At 37.8% G+C, this 26,926-nt stretch overlaps 1 protein-coding gene across 10 annotated transcripts in view; it reads right to left on the bottom strand.

Moving 5' to 3' along the window:
* The window catches only part of plce1 (phospholipase C, epsilon 1), a 68,534-nt gene extending 41,608 nt beyond the window's left edge, over nucleotides 1-26,926 (bottom strand). For 4 of the 10 annotated variants that reach the window (XM_043254083.1, XM_043254084.1, XM_043254081.1 and 1 more), the window contains exons 1-2: nucleotides 26,586-26,924; nucleotides 21,031-22,352 (exon numbers count right to left, since the gene is read on the bottom strand). In XM_043254083.1, coding sequence (XP_043110018.1) covers nucleotides 21,031-22,125 — 1,095 coding nt within the window. In that variant the 5' untranslated portion in view covers nucleotides 22,126-22,352; nucleotides 26,586-26,924. Of the gene's footprint in view, nucleotides 1-9,675; nucleotides 9,758-21,030; nucleotides 22,353-26,585 lie in introns of those variants that run through there. The other 6 variants (XM_043254077.1, XM_043254080.1, XM_043254089.1 and 3 more) reach the window with 4 other exon arrangements.

The following is a 26,926-nucleotide window of genomic DNA, read 5'->3' as shown; positions in this document are numbered from 1 at the left end:
ACATGTCAAGTCACTTTGATAGGCGATATGTGAATCAACATTATTCAGAAGCCAGCCCAGGTAACCAATGGACTTACAGTCCTCTATAGATGCAGACGTCGCAATTATTGTTTATACTTTAACGATCTGCCGTCATTTATTCTTTATGTATTATTTGCATTACATGCTGCTTAATACACTTAGAATGTGCATGAAACAACACGGAAACAACAGTCCTAAGGCTGTTCCCCTACTGATTGATGTACCAACTGTGCAAACACTGCACCTGTAAAATGGGCCTAATTGATTCTGAACATTAAACTACAGCACTAAGCTAAACGTCTCCTTATCTGAAAAACTGGCAGTCCTCAGAAGCCCCTCCCTGAGCCGTAGAGCTGTGGTCCTTTATAATTACTCTTTAATGGGATGGGTTTCCTGCTCTGCTCATGATAAAAGCGAAGTCTGCTTTTGTCAGATCTTAAAGTGGACCTCAGGGACTAAACTCTGCACGTTCGCCAGCCAGCTGAAGCCTCAAACTAATTCTAACTGGTTTCGAAATCAACAGCCAAGATGGAAACTAGACAAGTTCTCAAAGAGGCGCAAGAATCTTAAAGCGAAAATATGTTTCAAAAGAGGGTTTCACAGTGATGCCACAGATAAATCAATTGCGGTTTCCCAGAGAACCTTTAAGTGAACAGTTCTTTAAGTGTTTTTCTTAGAGGGTTTCTGCAGGTTTTATGAAGTTTTAGAGTTGAACAAATATCTAACAAAAGGTTCAGAAATCAACTTAATTCAAAGGGAAAACAAGCTGTCATAGCCCAGATATTTATACTTCTTTAATGCATAATCTTTATTCAGTTTAGTTCAATTTCAAACTTCATGTCTTAAATGTTATGTATCCTTACTTAATGATGTTTGAATTGGAAAACAAGACAAAACACAAGGAAGATTTGATCCAACAATTATGCCATGACTTTCTGCATCTATTTAATACCTTTTACAAAGTGAGAACATCTAAAAAACTTTTTGCGCTATACAGAACATTTTGTCAAGTGGGAATGTTCTTCATAGAACCACAGATATAAAGATACAAATAAAGATACAAAAGCTGTCACTGGAGCAATGCCTTTTCAAAAGTTACAATTTTGTACACTTTAGGTACTAATATATACCAAAATGGAACCTTCAGGTACAAACTTGTACCTCTTAAAAAAAGTCCTGCCTCATTTCATGCATGCAGGTTGTTGCTAGATCTTTTTAATATTTTGCTATATTTCAAAGGGGATGATCAGAGTGTTTACCAGAGCATTTTTTAGATGGTTGAAAGCTGGTTCATGTCAAAATTGTCAGCTTAGGAAAGTAATAACCTGGCATGCTTCTGTGCTGCAGAACGTGCTTGGCTCTAGAAATCCTTTCAATGTATGACATGTTTCTCAATCCTTTCACTGACATTAATGCTTAACCATTGACTCTTTCTCACTGGCATGTCCCCATCTGACCACAGCGCTAACAGGTGCGTGAGTCACCTCTAAAGGTCCTGTGAAGATGGAGGTGTTGACAGTATCTGGGCAGAACTTCTCTTTCGTTCGTTTGTAACATTTTCGTAACACGTAACATAACACTGGTTTCAAACAAACCACCAATGTGTCGGATTCGGCTGTATTATTATCATCATGTTAACCAGGACCTCAATGAAATCACTTCAGTATCAATGCCATTATGTCATGATTATCTAAGTCAGTTTTTACTAAAAAAAAAACCATTACGCATGCAATGAGAATCCCGTTGGCTCAGTTTGGGCTTCTTGGTTCTCAGTCAGTCAAAGCTTCGTCGTTGACCCCGTCTTGTTCTGGGCTCTCTATAGCCACTAATCTAGCAAGTGCTTTGTAGTCACTGCATGAAGGTCCAGCACAGGGGCTGAAACTCTAGCCGGGAGGGTCAGTGTGTCTCAGTCCAGCTCGGAGGCCGCAGACACGCAAGAATACCTTGAGAATGACTGACATACAGCAGCTGAGTACAGTACTCAGCACGTCCAGTCCCTGCTGCCTTCAAACGCATGCCAAACTGAAGGGTGCACAACAACCATGCAAAATATAATTGCATAACATTCTCATTTTAAATCAGTTTAATATAGAAGAAAGTTTTAAAAGAAATAAAAGTGACTCATTGTTATTGTAAATCTTTACATATCTCTCGTTTTCACTCTTACTGAATATCCCATAATTGTGATTTTATGCATAACAAATGACTAATTATTAGCTTGGCATCTCACAAAGTGACTTTAAACGTCATATTAAAGTTTGTTTCCTTTGCAAACAGACATTCATAGGTGATGCCAGACACTATAAAAAGTATTATAACGTTATAACAACGACAGCTTGATAATATTTTAAAACAATAACTATTACAAACTATAAACTGTTATTTTATATAAGAAAGCTGTACTTGAATGTCTCAGAAAAGCTAAACAAATCCCACAAAAACAAACAAAAGACGCGACACAAGAGATATAACAGACAATACACAAAGAAAAACAAAAAAAAAACAGAAAAAAGTCAAAATAACAAAAACACAAAAAAAGACAAAGTGGAAAAAAATGAGACAAAACAAGTAGTAAAACATAAAAAGAAAAAGACATAATAATAATAATAATAATAATAATTACATAACAGAAAAGGGCAACAAAAAAAATGTAAAACAATATAAATCACAAGAAAAAAATAACTTTCAGCTACACATGTAAAGGCAGAATTAATTTTTTTGAACAAACTATGCATTTAAGCAATGTGTTGAATAAATCAAACTACAAACATATAAATGCAAGACACAGCCTCCTTCACCTCATCTAAAAACTAATTCAGCTGACTGAACATTTCATTTGCATAATAAAGCAGAATTTGCACATTAATCAAGCCCTCTTTTCATTTGTTCTGCACCCGCTCTTTAAAAAGCCCATGACAACAGTGACACAGCCCACCTGACACGCATCTAATCAGTGTATTTACTTCTCAGTCGTCATGTCCCGCATCTCGCCTCAACTGTAACACTGCCCTTTAATCTACCGCTAATGAAGCACAAACTGTCAGTGTCGCCATTGACTGGAAGTGTGCTTGATTTATTCACTCAGAGCTGTCCTTGGGCATAATGACTCAGCACGGATCTTCGGGGTTGATGCGGGGTGACCTGAGGATCCTTCTAGCACACTGAGAGCAAGGTCTCATGTGACCCGATCGCCGCTGCAGCTGTCACAGACAGACTAGGTGAAGAGGTTCAGCTGGAGTGAGTTTGTAGCGTTTTGAAGCGGTACAACAGGGTGGTCTTGGGTTACAGCGAAGAGGAGCCAAATCGGGACGCGCGTGCATGCCAGATATGTATGTATGTGTTAGGAGATATGACTCGCATGTATGGATTTTTTCGTTTAAGAAAATGTTTTGTATCTCTCAACTGGCTTGTGCAGGATTTTCTGTGAACAATTAATATTTTAGTTAAAACACAATTGTGTCCAAAAAAATTATTTTATCCTGGCTCTTCCAAGCTTGGTAATGAGGGTGGATAGCGTCCATTATTTTTGACGCAAAACTAAGAGTTTGGTGAGTTTCGGCTTCTTGGCTGACCTATGACTCGATGTATGACGCAACATAGTCAGGTGAGTAAAATATAGGGTCATTTTCATTTTTGGGTGAACTATTCCTATAATACTGTAAAGCTGATTGCTTTAAAGCAATCTATTGCATAAAGTGCTATAAATAAACACTGCAAAATTTTGAAATCCCTGGTAATCCTTCTGGAAAATCAGACAGCACTCTAAAAATGTCAATTAAAACCATTAAGAAATGGCTTTTATTACACCATTTACAGAGTATCAGCCGAATTAAAAAAAAAAAACTTAATCAATTTAAGAATTTATGACCCTTTTTAAGAGCTGCACCAGTAAAATAAACAATTTGAATGGGGTGGATCATTTCTATGGTAACATTAAACCATAAAATGACATGATTTACAGGTTCACAAAAATATTTCAGCCATTTTAAAAGGGATAAGCTAAACAACTTGTAAACAAAGACAGTAATAGTCATGTTGTAAATGAATATGATTTATATTTATAGAAGGCACATAAACAACTATGTGTTGGCAGCATAAAAACATGGGTCGATATTTGCATTGATCTGAACAAACAGCAGAAAGGCTTATTGGAAATGTAAAGTCACTGTCTGCCACAATGCGCTTTATAGGCCATAGTTTGAGTTTGAGTTTTATTCTTTTGCCTCACATATTTAAATATTCATCTAAAAGCTGCTTTGACACGTCGCTAACAATTTTTTAAAAACTCTTTCTACCCGATTGAAGAACGAGCGCATCAGGGCATTTCCTTTGCCTCTGAAGTGAAAGCTTACTAAACTAATGTGACATAACTTGAAAGGTGAACTTGTGAACTTGCCAATAAATCCCAGTGATTGTTTCTAAGCCGTCACAGCCACCCCCACCGCCTTTCATTGTGACTTTCATTGTGTTAAAAGCAGACTGTACAGCAGCCATATTCCCGAGGGACGTACAAATAACTTCCTCGATGCATTAATCAAACGTGACACGCATTCTGCCAAGAACAATCACGTGTTGAGGTTAGAGTCGTGCCAGCACCTCTGATAAGGTTTCCACATAAGCAAGCCACGATATAGAGAACTGCACAGAACTTATAATCATTACTTTAAAAATTTAAGTGAGAACATAAGAACTCTCAGACGTGAGAAATTCATCCAGGTCAGGTTCGTGCCTTGCACAAAAACAGATTGCGTTGACCCTTTTTATTCATTGGAAGATGGAAAGAGTTTTTAAAAGCAGGACTGACCAGAAAACAACTCGATTTTGCTTTCTTTATCATGACAGGCCTTTCATCTAGGCAGAGAGCCATCCCAAATCTGAGGTCTTATATGACCCCCCGCCTCCCTCTCACTGGATGGACGTCTGGCCTTCTTCACAACTGACTAAATATTTTGCGTCCATGCCAGTGTTGTCCTCTTTTCCAGACAATGCTGGCTTCGGCCAATCGCACATCAATTAATTCTGTTTGGATAGCCTGAAACACAAATATCTTTGCTGATAAGGATTTTCTTATCGTGAGACAACCGATGTTACGTAATGTAGTTTCTGCAGAAGGACCGCTACATTCATCAAACACTCTACGGCGGAAAAAACGATTCCTGCTATCTGGTATCCTACTAACAAACCAGCCTCAAAAAGCATGAAGAGAAGCGAACGCATGGAATGAAGTTTTCTCCTCAGGAAAATCATTTATGGAAACATAATTGGAGTTCAAGAGCTTGCGGCGGAGATCCAGTTTTAACTTTTTTCTGCTGTTGTAAACGTGACTGTTTATAGTTCAGTTTCATTCACCGGATTCCAGCTGTCAAGCATTCGGTCCATGTGTTACGCACCTGACAGGAGCGGCTACGTTCAGCATGGGAGAAACAAGCAAACTTATTTTGTCAAAACATGTTTGATACTGGCTTTTGGTTTTTAGGTGTGTTTGTCTCTTGACCTTAAGCAAAGGTCTAAATCTATCACCTGGTAGTCTTTGACCTCAGTAAGGTCAAACTAAATGAAATGGCTATTATACACACACACACTTTTTTTTTGGAAACCTTTTAATCTAAACTGTTATATTTTGTGATTTTGGAGTTCCTTTACCACACAAGCCTTCATCATTTATCTAAATAATTATATTTAAAAATAAAAACTGTTTTATTCATGTACGGCTGGCAGATAGATCACATTAAGTTAATGTTAAATCTATATGATCCAATTGGATGGAAATTTTATATGCAATATAAAATATTTTGTTTAAAACGCAAGTATTTTTGGTTGGTTAATTTGGGATAAATATCTATTCATCAAATTTGCATAGCCTTTTTTTTAATGCAATTTAAAGGGATAGTTCACCCAAAACTTTTATAATTTAAATCTCATAATTTACTCACCATAATTTACTTTATAATTGGGGTTTAAGATAAAAAAAAATGCATTTATACATAAAAAGTACTCTACATCGTTTTGGAGAGTTAATAAAGGCCTTTTGAAGTGAATCAGCGGTTTGTTGAATGCAGTTGTTCCTCAATCTTCGACTATAGTATGAACATTGATGAGGGAGTGGTGGGATAGTGGCGTACTGAAGAACATGTAACATGACTGTTTGCTTGTTTTTTAAGAAAAAAAAAAAATTTACTTTACAATTTTTCAAGTAACGTTGTTATAGACTAACAAATGTAACAATTGTTTAGTTTTGTAATTAATTTAAAAAGAGAGATCATCTGCAAAATCAATAACTGAAAAACTTCTCATTGTTAATAGGATTTATTTTAACTATAGCTACTTTTCATTCTGCTGACAATAGATTAATCAAACTTTTTATAACATTTACATTGCATTTATGCTTCTAAAAAAGTATCGGGAATGAGAATGTTAGATCTGTTTACATCCATCTGATGTAAGCAATAAAAAATATCTTCAGTTCTTAGCCTCTGATAAGGAATGCTGGGAATGGAGCGTCAATCACTTTGCTGTTGCCACGCTGAAAAACAAATCCCACCACGCTTGAGCTGCTCATGTCTGACACCCATAAGACCCCAAAAAAATGCTTCGTTATTGTCAGAAACATACAGAGACAGTAAACGGCTCTGAGCAACACCACAATAGAGAGGCCAGTTCCCACAATTCAGCTGAACCACAGGGGGATCCTAAATCTGCTGGGCAAACCGCACATTCAACAATGATTGCTGATAGTCTCCCTCACTCAGAGCTCAGAGCGAACCTATTCAAATCTCAAGACTCAACTAAATGGAGATGACGTCCAAAGTGAAAATCTTGCAGATTTGTTAACTGATTCTAACATTTCAATAGCGAACCTTCAACAACCCATGACGCTTTCACATCCAGCCTGAGGTTAATAATAAGCTCTGACTGACAGAAACAAGCAAGAGTCAGAGGACGCTAAATATGCAAAGTTTAAAATTTTATATCAGGCAGAAATTAATAATAAAAACCTTTAGGTTACTCACTGAACTCCTCGCAAATCCACCTCAGAAACTTTGTTAGATCCCTGGGCCCCTAAAAACTAAGTATGCCGCAGCTTTTCTTGTGTAAGAGTCACATGCGAGATTTAGCGTGGATGTGGCCACTGGAGGCAGGTTCAGGCCGTTAAGGAGCATTCAGTGACCCTGATGTCTTAGGAGGACTTGGTGTCGCTCTGGCACACGACAGAGAAAGGTGGGGCTCCCCCCCGAGCGCTTTATAATCTCCTGTTGAATTTCACATAGGGACGTCTCAACAAACCCCAGGACGCGCTCTACCATCGCTTATCTCAATTCCCTGGCTTGTGCATTTGTGTGTTTGGCTGTGAGCTTGTAGCACGTGTACGCAAAGTCTGTGCATGAGGCAAACGCTGGAAGAGAGAGCCAGAGATCAGACACTATTTGTGCAGTGTGTTTATACTCCAGCCGAGAAGGCAGTGAAAAGAATAGACAAAGTCCATTTTAATTCTAATGTTCTGTTGAGACTGACTTTCAAGGCACGGTTAACCCTAAAGTGACAACTTTGTTATTATTTACGAGCTCTATGCTGCTCCTAAGCCACACGACTTAAAGGGGATACTTCACCTCAAAATGAAAGTTCTGTCATTACGTTTTCTGCACGTATTTACACTTTGATTTGAAGAAAGAAAAACTGTGCATCCTTGTGGCTCGTTGACCGGAAAGTTTGTAGTTCGTTCAGTGGACTGTCTTCAAAATAATGCTATGGTAATTGTGACAAGTTATTGAATAAAGTCTTTATTTTGACTTTTTAGCGCACAAAAAGCATTCTTTGTTGCTTTAAGAAATTCAGATTAACCCACGGATGGCAGATGGACTATTCTGACAATGTCTTTCATACTTTTTTGGACCTTGACAGTGTTCATTACTTGTCAGCCAATGAGACGGTCCTCTCGTAAAATATCTTCAATTGTTTTCCAAAGACGAACAGCTTTTACGGGTTTGGAAGGTCATGGGGGTAAATGATTCATGATAAAGTTTTCATTTTGAGGTGGAGTATCCCTTTAACTAAAACGCTTTATTGCCATTTTTTACCAACTATTATATATTTATTCCCCTGCAAGTTGCATCCTGCAATATAATTGTGTATTTACCCAAAAAAAGAAGTATTTAATAATTTAATGTATTTTACATTGGGAACACTGGGAACCCAACAAAATGGCTCGATGATTTGACAATGGTGAGTAAACGTTTGGGTGAACCATCCATTTCAGTTTAATAATGATAGCAATTTTCTAATTGTCCCTTTAAGTTCTATTAGTATGATCATTTAAAACCTTTTAGACAGAAATCATTATAGTTTTATGCCTCTGGTTTAGCACAAATTATGAACTGATGTTCTATACATGAATCATACCAAATAACTAGGAGTGAACGGCTACAGTATCCAAAAATATTCAGTAAAAAAAAATAATCATTATGTATGTTTTATAGCTTGGATTGCCGAGACACCAAGTAGAAGTCTGATTAATATTATCGCAGATGACTGATTAATGCTATCAACTTGACATTTTGCTATAAGAAGGTTCTCATAAGATTAGGAAAAGTGCATGCCGCATCATCCCCGATGCTTCAAATGTTAAGTATGCTTTTTAAGATATTAAGGGGGCCTCTGGGTGAAAACACAAGGGTTAAGTGCAGCGAACATCTGAATTTCCTCCAGCGCTATAAAGCTGCAAGCGCGCAGTGACAGAGTGAAGCTGGAACTTATTAGGGAGAAATGAGGTTCTCTGCGGGATGCTGTTATCTCATCCTGTTTCTCATGATGTCACACCGAAACTTTCACTCCAACCCTACAGCCTCACGACAGAGAGATCATGTTACTAACATGATTTATAACAAAGAATAAGCTGAAGTCCAATTATTACACACTGAACTCCAAACGATCCATGGCATGTATGTATATATATATATATATATATATAAATACTTTGTATTTGTACAAATTTGGAAATGTGTTGAAAGATACAGCAAGAATAGAAATTTTATGAAATAGCACTACTTGTTTTGTAATACGTTTTAAAATGTAATTAGTTCTTGTCCTTTTTTCATCATCATTAGTGTCACGTGATCCTTCAGAAATCATTCAAATAAGCTTATTTGCTGCTCAAGAAACATTTCTTATTACTAAATTATGAAAACAGTTATATACATAGATATACAGCCATTCAAAATGCTTGGAGTACGTGTAATTTTTTTATACACAAATATGCATTAAACTCGTCAAAAAAAAGAAACTTATAATGTTACAAAAGATTCCATATTAAGTTAATTATTTCAAAGAATACAGGTAAACCACAATAGTACAATAGCAGGACATAATAACAATATTATAATTTACTATTATAAAATAACAAATAATAACAACTAATCAGCACATTAGGATCATGTGACACTGAAAAAATGATGCTGAAAAGCCAGCTTTGCATCACACATATAAAAGTAATTTTAAAATATATTCAAATAGAAAGCAGTTCTTTTATATCGTAATGAGTGTAATGCACTGTATATTTCAAATAAATGCAAAATTGATAAGCATTAGAGACTCATCCAGAAATCATTGTTTCTAAACTTTTGAAAAACAGTATACAAGAAAAACAAAAAAAAAACTTACTGTTTCCAAAAATTCCCATTCGGGCCAGGTGATGCATCGCCAACCACGTTCCCTAATAATGAGCAGTGTCTTTTCATTCTTCCTGATAGAATACAGATGCCAAAGAAAGAGCGAGAGAGAAAGAGAGAGAGAGTGGGACAGAGAGCAAGCTAGTAGCACTTTAAATAAGACCGAGGAGACCGTGTCTTGGTTCGTGTTCGATTCCCCTTATTTGGATATGAGGCAAATGGGCCGTGGTAATGGAGGTAATGAAGCAGATACAATCTTCCACGGGAGAAACGTCTTCGAGCAGACTATCCCGATGACAAACGACACCTGCACTGACTTCATATTTACATTCCCGTTTATTTGCTTGGCAGGCGCCTCTTTCTAAAGTGATTTGTAATCCTGCTTTCATTCTTAAGGCATTTTGCAGCATATAATCAGATGGTGCCTGTAAATGCATGAGTGCAGATGCCAAACGAGAACACGTGAAACATAACAATGCACTAATGCTTCGAGTAAGAGCAACCGAAAGCAGCCAAGTGTCAAGGGGCAACGCCGAATGATCAAATGTATTCAAAAGCCATGCAAATTAGCAGATGCCCGCGTAAATTCAACGGTGCTCTTACAACGAAGGACGTGAAAGGTGCAAGCGGACTGAAAAAGAAAGCAAAAAAAAAGGAATAAAAGCAGTGTTAATTATAAAGTGTTTAAGGCAGCTGAGAAAATAGCTTGAACCAAATTGATGTGTATGAAAATAAAGTTATGCAATATAATAAATATTAATTATCAGCGCTTTCTGATTGCTTTTCAGTTGATCGAGCTAATATAAAAAGCTGTAAACTAATTTATCTAAACGCTTTTATTCGCAGCATTAAGCTAATTAAGAGTTTGAGCGATGACGGAAACTGACAATAATTCATTTTTAATGATTTTATTGCACCATATCATTTGTTTTCTATGTTAATTAACTGTATTTATTTAAAATCTAATTCGTATAATTATTTCATTAGAACGAATTATAATTTGTTCCATTGCTTATAACAAAAACAGTGCTTTTTAATTGTTTTTCAAATGATCGAGCTAATCTGAAGTCATTGCAACAAGTCAAACCAATTAAAAGACAGAAATCGACAAGGATTTTAATTTATTAAAAAAATAATTTTATTACCCCATACATTATTTGAATTAATCGTCATCATCTATAATATTTTATTATTACTTTATATGCATAATTATTTAATTATATTTGAAACTCAATCTGGCAATATTTAACTTTTAAACCATATTTACCTTATTAAACAAACGATTATTGCTGAAGTCGCATGACAATGTTATCTTATCGCTTCTGTGCCTGCGATTTACCTGCCGCTCAACCCACGATTCTTGTTTGTGCAATTATCTAATTAGTCTGTGGGGCGGCAGAACCTGCGTGTTTCATCCAGGGATTGCCGCATGATTCCTATCATTAACGAACGCAGCCTGCTGTTGCCATATCAACCTCATAAGCAGAGACCTCAAGTGAATTTCCCTACAAGACAGCAGCTTACAAACACAACGTGGCAGAAAAGACACCTGTAACCTCACATTTTAGCTGAACCTATGCCAATAACGTAGATATTCGGTGCTTTCATTAAGAACATAATTTTAGAGGTCATGAACGCATGATTAGGTAACATGGCAACTCATCAGCTAAAGGACCTCAAGTAGCACTCTGAAGCTCTTCAGGCGGACATGGTTTAAATAAATAGCATCCGTGATTTCCTGAGCGTTCGGTGACGAGAGTTGATTTCCAAAAGCTAGCTATCTCGCAACGCGTGAACAAAGCAGAAAGAGCTGGAATATTCTCTCTAGGTTCAGAGCACTGCCGGTTACTGGAGTTGTATAACACTGCCTCCAAGTGGCACGAAACGCATGGAGATCAATGATCTGTTACAGCATATCCAGACACAGTGGACTGAAGTAAACGTGATGATTCAAGCCATTCATTATTTCCAAAAGCTACATACTGGCCAAGTTAGAACAGCTGCTGAAGTGAAGTGAAGCAGTGTTCAGCATGCAGGTGAACTTCTTCAATACTGTACAGGAAGCATCCCCGAAGTTAGCATATTAGCAATTCCACTTCCATTGTCCCGAAGTCGATGGGCTTTTAGGTAAATGCCTGACATATGGTCTGTGGTGAACACAAGCTCAAGATATATGCACATTTTACAACTTAACATACAGCAGAAATGTCCCCTCAGTATTTTTAAATTGGTTTGTGTTTATGTTCTGCCGCCTTCTTCTGTTGAATGTGTTTTACAATTGGTAAAAAGCGGTTTATTTGTGAAGATCATTATGATAAACGAAAAGAATCATGCTTTTGTATTTTTTTATTATTTGAAAAAGCTCTTTGATCAACAAAAGTATGATTCTCATATATATATATATATATATATATATATATATATATATATATATATATATATATATATATATATATATATTTTGTCGAAGGAACCAGTTGTGGGTTCCCTGTCATTAATACGGCACTCTATTAATGCCAAACGTAAAAATAAGGACGAATAAGGACATTTCCAGACCGTTTACTTGTAGCAAACGAATGGTATTGAGAACATTTAATGTGCAAACTTTCGTTAGAGGAAATGTGCGTAATGATGGCGTGTTGACTTTGAGGTGTGTGACTGTTCTGTGTCAACCAAACATGACAGGAATGCTGAGAAACAACACTGAAGTGACACTGCAACGGATACAGCCGAGTACAAAGATTAGATGTTGCAACATTTTTTTCCCCCAAATACCACATATGAGTTTTTTAGAAATCATGTCACCACCGGCCCACTCTAGGGGGCAGAAATCAGCGACTATATCATAAAAGGTTCAGTCTGATAAAGGCCCAGACTAAACAGTAATACAAGTTATGAACACAGAAAAATATTGCATTTGTACAAAAAAAAAAAAAAAAAAAAAAAAAACATTACTGTGACAATTGCACTCAATTTTAGTAAAATAATCACTTATTTTATCTTGGTATTTAGATTCTAAATAATGTAAAATATGAATTTTACTAAATTACAACAACAATTTCAAATTTAGATACATATTTTTAATGTTTAATTTACATTTAAAGTATATAATATAATTATTATTTATATTTACAATTACATTTAAATAACACTCTTTGCAATGCACAGGTCTGATGATAACTTTTCTTTTAAATTCTTAAACGAAAAATATAATTATTATCTACTGTAGCAATATACTATATGCAATATATACCGTGTCACTTTACAAAGACAATTTTATGAAATACTAGCTCACATGCAGTAAGGTTTGGCAATGAAGTTAATGTACTCTCCTTGCGGTGGGAAGCATGTGCCTTTGGCCTTCCTGAGTGTTTGTTTTTCATGACGCGCACGCAGAGTTCACCGCTGGGATTGATCACCCTCCAGAGAACACGACAACAAACATCTTAAACTTGATTTCAATCCAATTTCCCAGCCTGTTGGACGAATTCATGAATCCCATTACACAAAATATAATGGTTCTGCTATAATCTATTACGTATCATTTGACTGCCTTTGACACATTCGTCTGATCTTTGAGAAAACGAACAGGAAAAACTGATCGGATGGCACGTAGCATGACAAAAGCTGGAAAAGACACACTATTGTCTTTCAGTGGAGGAATAGTCTGTATCAGCAGCCTAAAACCTGAGCTGTGGGTCCAGCTGGAACTAAAAGCGGCCTGCCATGCACATTCCTGGCAGCTCTGAATCACAGAGACAACGGCAAACCACACCTTCCCAGAGAAGCACCTCAACTGCTGGAAAACCTCGGAGGACAACACAAATAACAGGTTAAAACAAAACGCTCCGGAGGGCAAGACGGGACAACCTCCCATCGAAAAGGATTAGAGCATTTCAGTCTGAATAGCATCAATAGAGAAACTGGTTTACTTGCAGTTTAGAGAGAACTAGCCGTACCTTAAGATGAGTGACTCATCTGCCTTCAATGAAATCGACCGATTTCAGAATTAGAACACGAATAAGGGATTTCCCAAAACGGATATCATTTTACATTTGTGCGTTGTTACAGTAAAAGCACATTAAAATTGCCAGTTAAACGAGTCAAGTTCACCTTTGCAGAATTAAGTTATAATATTCAATTAAATGTTTTATATATTTAAGATTCATTTATTAATCTGCAAGCAAATTTCATTCACTCGAGTACCAATGTATGACATTATTAACTATTGGGTCATTTGATGATGCCTGATACCCAATGACGCGTTGCTACTAATTACTAACAGGGTTACTTTTGAATCATTTGTTATAGTTTGCATTCATGGTTATAAGTATCCAACCTATGACAACTTCCAATAATAAGAACCCCAGAAACATGAAAAGTAAAATCATTTCATTATAGTCACGAGGCCCAAAATTTGAAAATTCACCTAAATCCACCAGGTAAAGCAAATTATGCGAGATTAATAAATCTGCCACTATCCGCTAACAAAAGGGATATGATGTTAACAACTAACAACGGGAAAAAAAATCATTGAGACATCAGAAATATTAACCGATTTTAAGTTTTGTTGACTTCTGTAGTTTTTCAGCCGCACATTTGCGCAGACGATATGATTCAGTTCAAATCCAGGCATATTTTGTTCTCAGAATCCAATCTGCTTCTCCAAGATCCAATCAAACATTGAGTTTGAGCAGAGCCCACCGAAAGGATATCCCTGAGGGCTCTTCACGCAAGCACCTGCTTCCCTGTTGACCGTTCTGTCCATTTGTTTCAACAGACTTGACCTATTTAGACAGGTTATTTGATTTAGGAACTTTAAACACAAACATTTCAAACTCCCGGTTGCTTCACTGCCACAGTTCAAGGTTCAAAAGTAGCGCTCAATACAGATGCCTGACAGTGTATCCATAAAAAGCCTCATTATCTGCATTGGCTGATAACAGTTCTACAGCCGAGTGACTGAGATTCTAAAGAATTTTGCGTAAATACTAGCGCTATCAACATTAACGCATGCGATTAATAAAATAATTAACCGGTTAATTTGGTATGGTTTGACCCCAACGCAGCGAAGGAAGGTTATCTGTGTGAAAAGGATACAGCAAACCAGTGTAGCCAGGGTCACGGTTTTCCCACATAGTTTGGATAGTTTAGCTATTTTGAAAATGCTGTCACAGGAAAAATGACTTTGCTGTGCAGGGGTTGCACTTTTTGGGTTACTTTTATAATGTACCGCAGCCACTCAAAGTGTATACGGAAAAATAAAATTAAAATAGACGCTTTGACTAATGTGCGTTATACTCAATGTATACTTGGCAACTAGAGTCATAAAATCACAAACGAGTTTCAGCCAGAGCATGCACGTCAAGGCTTTTACTCAGCAGAAACAAATTAACATAATCGCTACTTTGAATTATAATGAACGCATGATTATGATTGGATATGGTTTGTATGTGATATTCATTATTTTCATAATGACCAAACGTCAGAATTTGGTCTTTTAACATCAGTAAATGACCAAATTCCACATCTGATCGGAATAGGAAATTACTACTAACAATTATTACTAATTTTAAGTAAAAGTGTACTATTATGTCTTATATATGCTAATGTTAGCTATAATGCGGCTGCAGAACAGGTGCAGTTCATCTTCATAATCTATTACGTCATAAGGATAATATCTCATACCTGGTGGTGGTTTGAAAAGTAAAAAGTTTCCTTATACTAGTTTGTCATGCATTTCTTTATTTCGAAAAAAAAAAAAGTAAATCCTAGTATTTTTCATTTTCAATGTGTGATTAACGTGATTACATTTTTAATCGATCGTCAGCACTAGTAAATATTAACCTGTATCGCAGTTGAACTTGACGAATTAGAAACCGTACGCTCACTGTCGATTTAGGTTTCAGAGGAGTGTTCACGGACGTCCACTTTTGCAGCCCTTGGTTGTCTGAGAATGAAGCGTAGAAGAAACTCCTCTAAATGGCTCATTGTGTGTCCTGACTTCTCAGAAACAAGGCATACTTTGTGTGCGGTATCATGGCCAGCGCGTCCCTCCCCCTAGCCTCCTGTGTTTTGTTTGGCGTGTGGATGGGCACCGGAGTGCTGGTGAAAGTCAGACAGGTCTTATCACTATCTGCCAGTCTCTCCAAGGTCTGCGTCAGGATATGATGTGGTTAGGGCTGTTGATTGCGAGGCTCTCTAGGTGGTCTCCGTCTATGAGAGAAATAACTATGGGGCTGGTTTGCTTTGCCAAGAATGAGAGGATACACCTCGGCTCATTTTGTTACTTGTTTGGTAACTTAGCATTGTGAATTCTGATAACGTGGGGGAAATGGTAGCGATGCTAACTACACGATGATAGCTCAATTGTTTAGATAGCTTATTACTGGTAAAATAATTACCTGTCCCACGTTTCGCCTCAGTTTCGTAGAGAAATGTCCACTGAGCGGTGCTAAAACACAGGTTCAATACGTTGCTAGAAGCTAATGCTCTGACATGTTGGATAAAGGCCCTACACTAAATACAACCCTAAACCTACTGATACTGTGAAACAAATGCAAAACTGATAAGAAGACCTTGATGCAACCGTGCCATTTCAACTTCTTGTTGCACAGATTTGAACCGTTTTGTCGAACCGTAGATACACAGGAGCTCTCAAGTGTACTCCGTGAGCTACCGAACAAGCCTACTGTCGATGAAAAGTCATAGATATGAAGCTGGATATGTGTGATGCTAATGTTCAAAAGTATCAGTTTTCAAATTTCCCAGCATATTAATATTGTGAGCGAAAATGACTATTTATCAAAACGCTGTACATTTGTGCATAAAGGAATAAAAGGTGTCAGAGTTTTACTGCTTCTAGTGTCCATTTATTTTGGAAACTGCAGTCATATGGACTTATTGCTACATATTATGTGCCTCGTTAAAAATTGCCCCCAGGTGTGTTTACGTCATGACAGCAGCTTGACTGAATGCTTTTTTTTCCTTTTATGACACTGTAATGCAAATGCAGCTTTACAGCTAAGCAAGCCGAGTGAGGCAATAAGTAAATGTGCTCTCATAAATTGTTATTTCACAGCCTTATAAGCGCTGGGAAGTCTGATTTTACTGTTCTTTAAGGCAAACGAACTGGTTAAAAATGATCGACAGAAAACTGTACGGTTGCAACAATTTGTATTGTACAAAGTGTTATACAAATAAACTTGAATTGAATTATAAATGACAATGTTAATGCTATAATAATTGTATTAATAATCCTACTAGTAGACTATTTTAATTTGTGTAACTACAGCTACCGGTGTTGTGAAAACAAAAGGAAAGGAAACTCTTTCCTTCTTGTATATTTTTTCTTCTTAACTCTATTTGGTTCCCTAACAGAACTTTTAGTCATTAGTCATTACCTGTATGGAGATCTCATGCCCTGCCGTTCACGCCATCGGTCGCTAATCAGTCAATCACAAGGCAGTGTTTATCTTCCTGTGGCGGGGCAGGCAGCAGCTATGTGGCTCATTTCCTTTAATACCACAGAGGGTTGTAGTAAATTCCATTTTCAACATATCCTCTCTTTTCACACCAACTCAAAACAACATTTTTAATGAATGGTTCACGCGAAAGTGAAGACCTGTCATTGTTTACTGGTCATTCCAAACCCGTACGACTTTCTTTCGTAGGAACCGTTTAAACATTCGTTTGAAAGACGAACGCAAGCCATGTAAAATCTCATGGCTGTTGTATAAACCACAAACAGCACTGTGGTTACTGTCCCCTGCTTGCTATCTCATAAGCTCATCTGACTCCTCTGTGGTGTCCATCGAGAGCAGGGGTCAACGCCGGGGGAGGTCAGCGTTTCAACTCTGCACTTCCTCCCTACTGCCGCTATAATCACAAACGGAGACGATTAGCAGATGCCTCTCGGATGCCATTTAAAGGCCTGCCTTAAAAACACACTCCTATTTGCTGTGAGTGTCAACACATTGCAGGCCGTGTGCAAACACCAGCAAAACCTTAAAAACACATTAAAAGAACAAGCTCAGCTTAATCAGAAGGAGCAGTCTGTCATTTCATTTAAAGCCCAGATGGACAGGGAAATATCCCATGGGAAACTGTCTGAATTACATGCTCGCAAGTTGACCCCAGCATTCTCACATCTGAGGATGAGGAGTTGTACTTCCTGTCCTGGCTTTTTAAGTTGTTTCATAATTGCATGTTCATCGCGGTGGTACAATTAGTTTTTATGTAGGCTAATATTTGTACTGTTGATAAAAAAAGAGCTATGGAGCTTTCCAGTGAAATACTGCTCCTTTAATTTGTTTATGAGGCAAAAGCAGCCAGAGAATGGGAAAATCAGTAGATAAAGCACCATTTATGAACCTTACGTCAAGAATTAAAAAAAAACCTGAAAGAAATATGCAATTGCACAAACAAGCCCCTTTTTAAATCACTCCATGAAATAAATAATATTATTATATATATGTGTGTGTGTGTGTGTGTGTGTCTCACATGCAAAAATAAAATAAATACTTGCACCAAAATACAAAACACAAAGTGCTAAATTACTTCAAATGGCAAGCCATATTCAAATCTGGACAATAAAACAACCTCACTAAAGACAGTGTTATGAAAAGAATGGCCTCATAAAGTAATCCATAGATTGTGGCTTAATGAAACCACAGGACGTGCTTCATGTCACCACCAGCATAAGTCCTCTGGGATGTGTATGCACGTTCTATATTAGACTTCAGTTCTCTAGAGAGTCCTGATGCAATATTATCCGACCACGAAAAAAGATGACGAACTACGAAAAATGCCCATTCATATGCAAATCTGGACAATAAAACAACCTCACTTACACTAAAGACAGTGTTATGAAGTGTCCTAATAAATCCTCAGGGATGTGCTTTCTATATTACATTTCAGTTCTCTAGATGTAATATTATTGAACCACAAAAAGAGATGCAGGCTTTCTCCACCCACGTTTCCTCTTTTGGATTCCTCCTCATTTCCAATATCCGACAATGCTAGGCTGCTGTTGAGACTGCTATTGTTGGTCCAAAACAAAAACACAAAAAGCAAATCAGTGGAACGCTGTAAAAATGACTACAGCGCACTAATTTCTACACGCTTAAACTCAGTGAACTCATTCTTCACCTATAAGGAATGAATTAAAAGGTGAAGGAGGTAGGGGTTTAGTGCCTCAAAGGGGCAATAAAGTCTTAATGTCTTAAGCCAGTGTAGCGGGAACCACTGCACGCTCTGAAACAGAGGGTTCCACTGTCCCAGCCAGCGGGAGAAACCAGACGGCACTGGAACGGCCCTTAACACAACAAGCAGTACTTTTTACAAGTCTACTAGTAAAACGTCTGCCTAAGCACAGACATAATATGGTGCATAATAGATCTGAAATTCTGCTTAAACGGACAGCAGTCGCCCACTAAATCATCTGTCAGAAAAACCTCAAGCCGAAATGTTTCGTGTCTGTATCGTGCACCGACTTGAGCTCCGTGAGCTCCAGGATAAGGAATTTCCTTGGAAAGAAAGATCTTCTCCTATTTAGCCTGTAATTCATCAAATTACGCGCCGGTTGGCGTCCATTCGTTAAATAGACTGGAACTACTTTAATTACCACTAAAAATGACAAAATTGCCATGAAAAACAATGCGGTTTATTCTTGTAACTTGGTATTGCAGCGCTGCTAATATCATTACCCTGCACAATAAATTGGTTGTGCTATTTCTCATTTGTATTTTACTGTGGATAAAAGCATCTGCTAAACGAATAGAAATGACACATTGCATTGAATATTTCAATGGTCTGATAGATTTCACTTAAAAAAATTAAAAAATAATCTAAAATGCATAGAAAACAAAGAGCATGAACAGACTGACAGATAATAAAGACGGCTGGGATGTTACACATTATGTCGTAAAGCAACAGTAATTACGTTTTCTGTTTTAGGCTTACTTAACTAACCTAATAAAACTATATTCATACCCACACTGATAAAAAAAAAGATTCTGTGGCGAAGATATACTATAGAAAAATAAATGTAATATCTATATTTAAAAAAAAAAAAAAACTGTTCAGACAATAAATTCTATAAAATTTTGCAACTTGCCAAAACAAAAAAAAATACTCTACTACCTTGTTTACTTCAATTGTTCTAATAAGCTTTAAAGGGGTCACATGATGCAGTTTCAGGTTTTCCTTTCACTTTGGATTGTTACACGCTGTAACATAGATAAGTGCATAGATGAGATCCACAATCATTGTATTACACCAAATAAACCATATAAAAGTTCTTTTAGCAATATCGTATGACCCCTTTAATAGCATGACTTTTTCAGTGCTACACGGATAATGTTTACAAAAACATTTGAACTTTAGTATTGAACTTGAGCATACTATCACATGCCAAGTTAAACTTACGTATTCTCTTTGTTAATTTCACACAACTTAGTAAAGTAGATTTGACTTCATTTTGTTCTTAAATTTAAAACATTGCAAATGTTGTCTCATATCAGAAATTATAGATGTAGGTAATACATAAATCGTTTTTTAAGCGTTGTTTGAGATGCAGCTGTAGCAGAGCTGGCATTTCTTTCTGCCGTCTTGTTTTCCTTTCTGTGAACTTTGAATTGTGTCACAATAAACCAAATCTCTGCACTTTTTTTTTTATACATTTTTTACCCCTTTCATTTTTATTAATCTGTCAATGATTTAAATATGAAATATGTTGCACGTATACGCCTATATATTTCTTTTCATGTAAGCCTATAGTTTTATTCTGTTTTCTCCATTCACAGAAGCACTGCAGGTGCATGCGATCTGTTCAAACGAGCTTACATTATCCTCAGATAAACTCTAACGCAGATGCTTTTATATTGTAACATACTTCACTTATTATATACAGAATCACACTTACATAGGCCATACGCAACCAAATCTGCCCACAGCAAATTTCACATTAAGTGGAATGACAAAATAACATTATTAACCCATTGGCCTGATTTTGTTTGGAGCTGTACAATTTTAATTTGGTTTATATTTCTTGTCGTTTTTGTTTTCATTCCATTAACAAATGGTTTAATAGCTAGGGGTTTCAAAAATGCAGAAAAACTGCCGAACTAGACATATGAGCAGTCGCAAGAACCACTTGACTATGAACTCAAGAATGCAGGGGTGATTCTTATTTCAAAACATAAAAACATTCGGTGCAGGAACCGTGGCTCCAACTGTGAGAGAGGCACATTTATAAAGATTTAACATAACACCTGAATAACCAGCAGTTCATAAAGGAAGCATTCATACCATGTAGAGCTCTAGTGAGAAGGGAAATTGACCTTACCTCTGCAAACCTGACCCCTGGGTATGTGAGAAGGGCCCTGGAAACCTGCAGCTGGATGGCCTGAAGAGCTTTGCTGTATCCTCTCGCCTCATCACCAAGGTGGCATGTTTTCCCACGAACAGACTCCCAGACTCTGTCAGAGATGCAGCCGGTGGGTAGAGTCCTCACTATAGCCCTGGTGCCGGTGCACACTGTCTTTTTGATCTTCTGGTTGTTCTTGAGGTACCTCCTGACCAGGACAGTAGAGCGCTCTTTCTTGTTACGCACAAACTCGCTATCAGACACCGAGCCCTCGCTGTCACTACAGTCAGGTACAGACAACCTGAACGGCGTGGACCTCTTAAGGCATCTGCCCTGAGAGCACATGGGTTTGCTTTTCCTGTTGAGCCTTTCCAAACTAGAGAAGCCATTTTTATGGCACACGGCACATACAAAGTCCATCCTGTCACGCATTTTGTTATTCACAGCAGTGCCGCAGCCGTTGGTGCATTGAGGCCCTTGTGGTGAGGTTACTGGCACACTGTTTCGCCTCAAATCCAGCCCGCAGAGCGGCAGGCTCTCCGCGTTTTGGCCGATTACGAGTTCCTTCTGGCACAGTTCGCCATCCGAGCCGCTCAATGTTGGCCGTTCTCCAGCAAGGCAAGTAACATCAGAAGAAAACCCTTCTGCTTTCCTCTGCTGGGGCACCGTTCTAGGAGGAAAGCTATTCTCCGGGCAGCCTTCTTCGCTTTCCACTGGATCGCAAAACCCACACATCTGGCACATGTACAACCCTTCTTCCCCGTGCCTTGCAGCCCCACAGCTGCAGCTTTTGGACCTGTAGGTCTCGTCTAAGCAATCCAAACTTTTAGACCTAGTATCCAAAGACTTCCGTATTCTGCGTTCTGTGCCCGCCGAGTCCCCTTCTGAAGTCTCTAATGAAAACCGAGTGGATTCGCCTTCAGGCAAGTCGTAGTTCACGGATATGAGAGCATGTCTAGTATTTGACGAAGTCTCCTTACCAAGTCTCTTCACTCCCAGCACAGAGGATGCCCTGTCAGAGGCCATGGAGCTCATGAGGCCGATATGCACTTGTCTCTCCACACGAACCCTCATATCACTAGGCACCTGCTGACAGATCCTCTTTGCTCGACTTACAGCGAGGACAAGCTTCTGGTAAACTACTCCTAAAGATGATAGCTCTGGGATCAGAGAAAGTATCTCAGCACAGTCCGTCTGAAGCGGAAGCTTTAGGATGACTGCCGTAGAGAGTAACGGCTGCGTCTTCTCAGAACTTCTCCCGAACTTAACGACTTTTCCCAAGACCTCAGGGCCTCAGAACACTAGATGAGAGGGGAAGCAACAAAAAAAAATAAAAATAAATTTTCAATAAACAACTCTTGCCACACAATATGTTTAGTGAGCTGAAAATTCCCTGAAAGAATGAAGAAATATGACAATGCAAGAGCAAGAACATAAACCTACTGTAACTCAACACACTGGTTTTACTTGGCCTGGGCAAGGCTAGAAAATTTCTCAATCCTTATCAGAGCCAAGCTGTTTTGTGTCTCGCTAGGTGCTATCTGGGGAAGTTGTTAAAACTGCACTTCACCCACAACCAAAACGTTTTAAAACACTGAAGAAATATTTCAAGGACAGGATGTACATTTTGACAGCGCAAAATGAAAATTCACGTCCACTCAATATCTCCCTCTCAGGAAATCACACAGCTGCCCAAAATCTCACTACAGGCCTACAGTCCTATACAAACGCACGGGTCTCAGGAATGTAAAGCCTGGGGTCGGACGAACGAGATTAAAGGGGGGCATTCGCTGCATTGATTCTGGGTGAATTCAGCCAGTCAGGGTCTTCAAACATGGCTGAGTTCCCACACCCACACAGTCAACGATAAATCACTGCGCTAACACAGTGAGGAGTTGTTCTTTCATAACTCAACACTTGAGTGCTTGTAATCAGACATGGGGAAGAGTGTCAAAAACACTACTAATATTGTGTATGGACAATGTGTATCTCAGGCTGAAAGAAACAAATCAAATCGGACTTTCTACAAACACTTAATTTTTATACATTTTAAAAACAATATATCATCAAATCTTCAAATCAGAGCTTGCAAATCAGGGTTATCATGTTTAGACTTTTCAACACTGTTATTTCTGTCTTCATATTATTACAGAAATACTAGGATTAAAGTTTATAGTTCAGATATAAACAATGATGCCTATGCTAGCGATCAAAACAGAGCATTAATCTTTTGAAAGCACCCAGTCGTTATACAGTGCATGTACATAGCCGCTTTTCTAAAAACTTTTTTTTTTCCATGTCATTATTTTTAGAGCATAAGAAAACTATGGAAAGTAACATTTTAGAAAAATTATTTTAGGGCAGTATAAAATTTAAATAGCATGAATAGACATCACAAAGGCAAAAACAATGTGATTTTTTTTCACCAATCAAAAAAAAAAAAAAAAAGCCAAACTTTAAGGCTAATTCTCAACTATGTTATAAAATATTTAACAATAATATGACGTTATAATGTTTTGTTTTATGCAATGTGTGTACAAATCTCTAAACTTGTTTTCCCATTAAATACAATTCTATGCACTGTATTTACATGTAAAGTCATAATGGAAGTAGCTAATATTTTGTAACACATTTTGTGTTAAATTCAAAATCGTGGGAGAATCATGCAATTTTCATAGCATTAGCCTAAATAAATGATATGTCCTTTTTTTGTTTTCAATTCAGAAATATCATATGATTTGGAGTGAGGTAAACTAATGTATCAAAAGCCACTTAACAAGCGTTATCTTTATCTAAAGCACATACGCGTTCCTGCTGTGGAATGAGATCCCAGAACGGATAAACCAGACACACCCTTGTCTCTATGATGAAATCTCATACGCTCACATGACTTCATGAGGTAGCGATTCATTTTTTTTTTAATTATTCTGGATGGTTGTTAACCTGTTGATAAGCGGCTGAGGGTTGCACACCGGCCAAAAACTGGGTTTAAAATAAAGTAACGATGACAGTGATGCATCTCTTAGCAAACACAATTAATTATAGCTCTTCTAAAAACTGTTGAAACCTAGAAGTACTGCAAGGCTTTTTTTGTACGTTACAAGAGATTGTATCCAGTCTGTCACAGTCATTTCCTGTAATCCTTATTGATGTCAGGGTCATGTGCCGACGACCGACGTATCTGATTATGTCAGCCTGCCTGCAATGGGCGTTGCATGCATTTGTGCCCTAAAAACCTGAACTTGTCAAAGACACCTCTTACTTATCTAAACTATGAACTGTAGTAATAAAGAGGCTGCATTTCGTGCCTCCAGAAAGGAGGGTGGGGATGAGTGTCTGTTGAGGCATGAGGCCATTGTAACGCTTGGAAATTACGGGAATTCCCACCTCCCCAAATCCACCTCCGCACCCCCTCCTTCTCCCCTTCTTTTCTGAAGCCAGCACAAACTAATTATCTGCGCTAGCTTGATTCTGTCCCTGTGCAACAGGCGGCTACTGGAGCAAAGCGTCATCCAGACTTGGAACGGTTCGCCTCAATAAAACGAAGTTTGTGCGTGGGTAAACAATGCCATCGGCCACAACATTCACGCAGGGTCGATTCGAATGAAGGTAATCTAAGATAACAGCCCATTATAAATTGAAGTAGGTCGACTCTTGTTGATCTCTGACCAGCGCTGCTGCAGTTAAAGCTGGAATACGCTACACAACTAAAAAAAAAAAAAGTTGTCATTCGTTTGGCAACTTTAGGAATGGTTTCAGAGAAAAACATACACTATAGACGGATGATCACAATACTGGACTTCCAAGTCATTCTGAAAACTGAACACAAACAAACACACAGAGCGTGTGCCTCGCTACTAGGACATGCATTATAACGTACGTATGCATTAGCTCAAATTATCAAATATAGTTGATATAAATGACTTGAGTCACGTAGTGTATTCTAGACTTTATCTACAACCAAAAAAAAAAAATACATTTCATAAAATTAAATAATAGCTAAAATAAATATTGGATGGATAAATTGAACTTAAAAACTGTGAAATGAAATTAGAAGCGTCGCCTTGCAAACGGCTTAAGCACAAATGAACGCACCTAAATTATTACAAATAAAATAGTTGTAAATGCAAGTAAAAAAAAAAAATTACAAATATTAAAAAAATAACTTTACAATAAAATGTAAACAAAAAATAAGCTAATTAAAAGATATGAATAAACACTGTAAATAATACTAAAATAACAGTACGTTTCTCGAGGCGTCAATGAAAAGATGGCACACTAAAAATAATAATAAAATTAATAATAATTATATATGAGCCCTCCACAATCAGTGGCAAACAAGCTTACAATTAAAAAAAAATAATATATATATATATATATATATATATATATATATATATATATATATATATATATATATATATATATATATATATATATATATATATATATATATATATATATATATATATATATATCCAACGATCACTGCAGGTATGTCTAAACTAGCTGACACTAAATCAGTGTTTGATGCCATGAATCCAGTCTAATGTTGTTGATCATTTGTGGGTGTGTCAAGTTTTCAGACAGAAAATGTTTAGCTGCACAAAGCTCAGGTGTGTCAGCCCAGATTCAGTTTCACAACACACAAAAACAGTCTTTTCTGATTACTCACAGGATAGCATTTCATGCAACAAAAAAATTACAATTCTGAGTACGGTGTCATATACTGAGCGCAGTCATAACTGATCAAAGGTCTATGATTCCAGGCTTGTTTACAGCTGAGCAAAGGTTCCCATCTGATCCAAGAACAGTAACAGAGTACTACTCGCCTCAAAAGTCTCTCTCATAAAAAAAAAAAACGATGTGGCAGACGAGCTTTCCATCTATTCACATTTTCCAGGCTGGTAAATGAAAATGGATTGTACGAGTTCGAGCCTAAAAGAGCCCAAACCCCAGGATCACTCGCGAGATCAGATTACAGAGCTGGTCAGCTCAGTCCCAGCGCTTTACTAGAGCAACAGAAGATTTCCATTAGAAGCTGATTTCACCAAACTAGACTTGGGGGAGCCTGTAGAGGCAGAAAAAGGGGGGACTTGTAAAAAAAAAATATGTCTCACCGTGCTTTTGGGAGAACGTGCCTTTTGTAAAACATGCATGCAATAAAAAAAAAAGACCATCATAGTGATGATTTAAAAACATGCACACGCAAACATTTAACACCTGCATAAAAGTTACACAACCATCAAAACAATACATGGGCATCACTGTGGGATCATAACGATACGGTACCCACTGCATAAAGTAAATATTACACCACAGTATACATATACACGATACAAAACAGCTGAAGTGAATGAAAACGCAAGTGGCAAGCTTTACTTTCATTCATTTTTGACTATAGTGATCCGACAGCGCAATTCATCAGCTAACACGCCGTTTCGGCTCACGAGCGCAGCATATTCAGATAAACGCGCGATTCAACGCCACAAACGTAACATAAACACGTGTCGGGGACGGGAGAAACGACTCACCGTTGCAGCGAAAGACGCCAGAGAACACGCCGAACAGAGCGAAACTTCATCGCGGTTTCAGAAACCGACCGCTAGGTTTAGCAGGCTCCCGCAGCAACCCTAGTGAAGACGAAGTTGATTTAAGTCGGCGGAGGCGGGAAACTCGGTCGGTCATTCAGTCGGCGGCGGCGGAGGAGCCAGCGCAACTAACTGCAGAGGTGTCACTGCACAGGAATGTCTGAGGACTTTAACTCACTGTAGCGCACTTCATTACTGTCACAGACACATGCTTGCAGGTCTGCTTAAATACCAAATAGTTCACTTTCGGCGGGAGAGTGGTGCCGTGGCAATACTAGGGTTTT

The sequence above is a fragment of the Puntigrus tetrazona genome, chromosome 12, assembly GCF_018831695.1.
Source record: "Puntigrus tetrazona isolate hp1 chromosome 12, ASM1883169v1, whole genome shotgun sequence".
NCBI lineage: Eukaryota > Metazoa > Chordata > Actinopteri > Cypriniformes > Cyprinidae > Puntigrus > Puntigrus tetrazona.
This window is presented reverse-complemented; position numbering and strand designations above follow the sequence as displayed.